General features: G+C 30.4%; 1 protein-coding gene across 1 annotated transcript in view; it reads right to left on the bottom strand.

Annotated features, from left to right (window-relative positions):
* LOC106472293 (39S ribosomal protein L19, mitochondrial-like) overlaps nucleotides 1–1,181 on the bottom strand; it is a 43,863-nt gene extending 42,682 nt beyond the window's left edge. The window contains exon 1 of the mRNA XM_013932926.2: nucleotides 1,025–1,181. Within this exon, the coding sequence (XP_013788380.1) occupies nucleotides 1,025–1,145 (121 nt within the window). The 5' untranslated portion in view covers nucleotides 1,146–1,181. The remainder of the gene's footprint in view (nucleotides 1–1,024) is intronic.
* Between the last annotated feature and the right edge of the window lie 1,748 nt (nucleotides 1,182–2,929).

Below are 2,929 nucleotides of genomic sequence, written 5' to 3'. Positions count from 1 at the left end.
ATAGGTTGCTAAGCTTATAAAATTTTGCATGTGGAGGATATGAAACAAAAATTTTTTTTAGGTTTTATACATACATTTGAATAACTAAAAAATCAGTAACTTAAACTTAAATTAAACATGTTTTCCTTCTTACTTAGCTTATGCCAGTGAAAACTATTTCAATCTAGTATTTAATAAGTTTATCCAAAAATTATAACCCAGTACTAGTACAGTAGTAGTTACCCGAAAACGAAAATAAATGCCTAACAATCTAGTATTAAGCCTATTGTTGTAACAGTACCCTTAACCATACCTGCAGATAGAAATTTACAACTTACAAAATCACTGCTCTTACATGCACTGCAAAAAATAATGTTCCTTAATTGTTCCACTACCACTGTACCAACAACTAATCTGTCATTGTCACCTCACTATCAAAAAATATAGTTTTCTGTACACTTCACTCAGTAAGACTGCTTCTTATCCTTCATTTCTCAAGACATCTTAATCTATCTCCATAATTTTTCTTCGAATAGAAATTATATAATTTTATAACGCCAAGATTTTGCAAAACTGTACACATATTATTTATAAATGTAATACTTCAATTGAGGCCTAGTATAAAGTATTAACTTTATTAAACTTAAAGTTATGCCTTTTGGTAAATTGTATATGAAATGTGTATCTAGGTATTATTAATATTACCAGTACTAGTACTACTAATATTATTATATATTTATTATATCCTTCTATAGTTTTAAACTGTTTCCCCATTCCTTACTCTAATGTTCGCACTCCATTTTTGCCACAAATATACGTTGCGTGCAACATACATTCCAAAAAAGTTACCAGCAAACTTAATTATTAATGTAATACAAGAACAGTAATTTGAACTTGAAATTGAATTTCAAGTGTTCCCTTAGTATCTTGAATTAGGCTTTACCTATGAAAATACGTTGTATTTGAGTACAGTAACTTGAACAAGGTTGGCCAGATATACTGAAATGATAAAATTTTAATTAAAGTCTGTAAATAAGCAACTTACCTCTTCTTGAAACCTTATAAAGTTTTCCAAACCTACAACCTAACATTAATCTAACACTATTTCTACTTAATATTAATTGAACAGTCATATTGCGTATAAAACCTTGATGTATGATGAGCATTCACGCACTCGTCAGTTCGATGAAGACTAACGATAGTAATACCCGTATGAAGGTAGCGCAATTACATACCTTAGGATATTTTTGTAGTTTGTATATCATTTCGAGTTTCTTTAAGTTAATTATCATTTTTTCGTTCTGTACATTATTTAACATGATTCAACTCCTTTGTTTGTTATCCCTCTTTCAGCAGCTTTTATCAAAGTATGATATCGAGGGTTTTTTTTGGAAACTATTGATTTTAGATGTGTTCACAGTTTCGTGTGTAATGTGTCGATTTACATGATTGTTATATGGTTTACAGTGTTGCTACAGCAATGTATCGTTTTGTATAATAAGCATTGGTTCTACACGTTGTCTCTCTTTAATCTTTATTTGTAAACGCTATTTATAGAAGACATTTGGAAACACAAGAATTGTTGTGGTGCTAACGTAACGATTTCACACACCCGAAAAATGATTATAATAGATATAATAGTGCGTCATAAGAATACCCTTACCAGATTTTTTAAAAGTAAACTCTTCTTCTAAAAGGGTTGGGAATTATGCAAAATATTAATTATCTGTACAAACCTTTGTGTGTTTTAAGTTTTGGTCAAAAATATCCTTGATTTTCGAAGTTCTCAATCGCATGTCGACTCTTCTGTAGAGTTATGTATCGTTTATGGGTGTTTTCCTCATCTAACTAAATGTTCGTTTATTTTCCAAGTGTCTTTGAAAATTTGTGTCATTAGGACATTTTTTTGTAGTTTATATATAATTTCGAGTTTCTTTAACTTAATTATCGTTTTTTCGTTCTGTACATTATTTAACGTTTCTACTCGTATCTGGTGTTTGTTTGTTATCCCTCTTTCAGAAGGTTTTATCTAAGTATGATATGGAGGATTTTTTTTTTTGGAACATATATTTAAGGAAAAAAGTGAGACTTAATACAATTATTCCACATACTCAATGTAAAGAAAATGGAACACAATAGAACTGTTCCACATACACAAGATAGACAAAGGGGGACAAAATACAACTATTCCACATACTGAACATAATAAAGGTGGGACACAATAAAATTAGTTCACATACTCAAGTTAAAGAAAATGGGACAGAAAACAACAATTCCACATACTCAATGCAGAGAAAGTGGGACACAATAAAACATTTCCACATATTCAAGGTAAAGAAAGTGGGACAGAATACAATTATTCCACATACTGAAGGTAAAAAAATGAGACACAATACAAGAATTCCACAAACTCAATGTAAAGAAAGAGGGACACAATAGAACTGTTCAACATACTGAAAGGAAAGAAAGTGAGACATAATACAATTATTCCACATACTCAAGGTAAAGAAAATGGGACACAATACAATTATTCTACATACTCAAGGCAAATAAAGTGGTACACAAAAGAACTATTACAAATACTCAAGGTAAAGAAAGTGGGACAAAATAGAACTATTCCACATACTCAAGGTAAATAAAGCGGGACAAAATACAATTATTCAACTTTCTGAAGGTAAAAAAGTGAGACATAATACAACTATTCCACATACTGAAAGCAAAGAAAGTGGGACACAATAGAACCGTTCCACATACTGAAAGGAAAGAAAGTGAGACATAATACAACTAATCAACAAACTCAAAGTAAAGAAAGTGGGACACAATTAAACCATTCCACATACACAAGATAAACAAAAGGGTACAAAATACAGCTATTCCACATACTCAACATGAATAACACTGGATACAAAAGAACTGTTCAATTCCATATATATATTCCATATATTCAAGG

The sequence above is a fragment of the Limulus polyphemus genome, unplaced genomic scaffold, assembly GCF_000517525.1.
Source record: "Limulus polyphemus unplaced genomic scaffold, Limulus_polyphemus-2.1.2 Scaffold5223, whole genome shotgun sequence".
Classification (NCBI taxonomy): Eukaryota; Metazoa; Arthropoda; class Merostomata; order Xiphosura; family Limulidae; genus Limulus; species Limulus polyphemus.
This window is presented reverse-complemented; position numbering and strand designations above follow the sequence as displayed.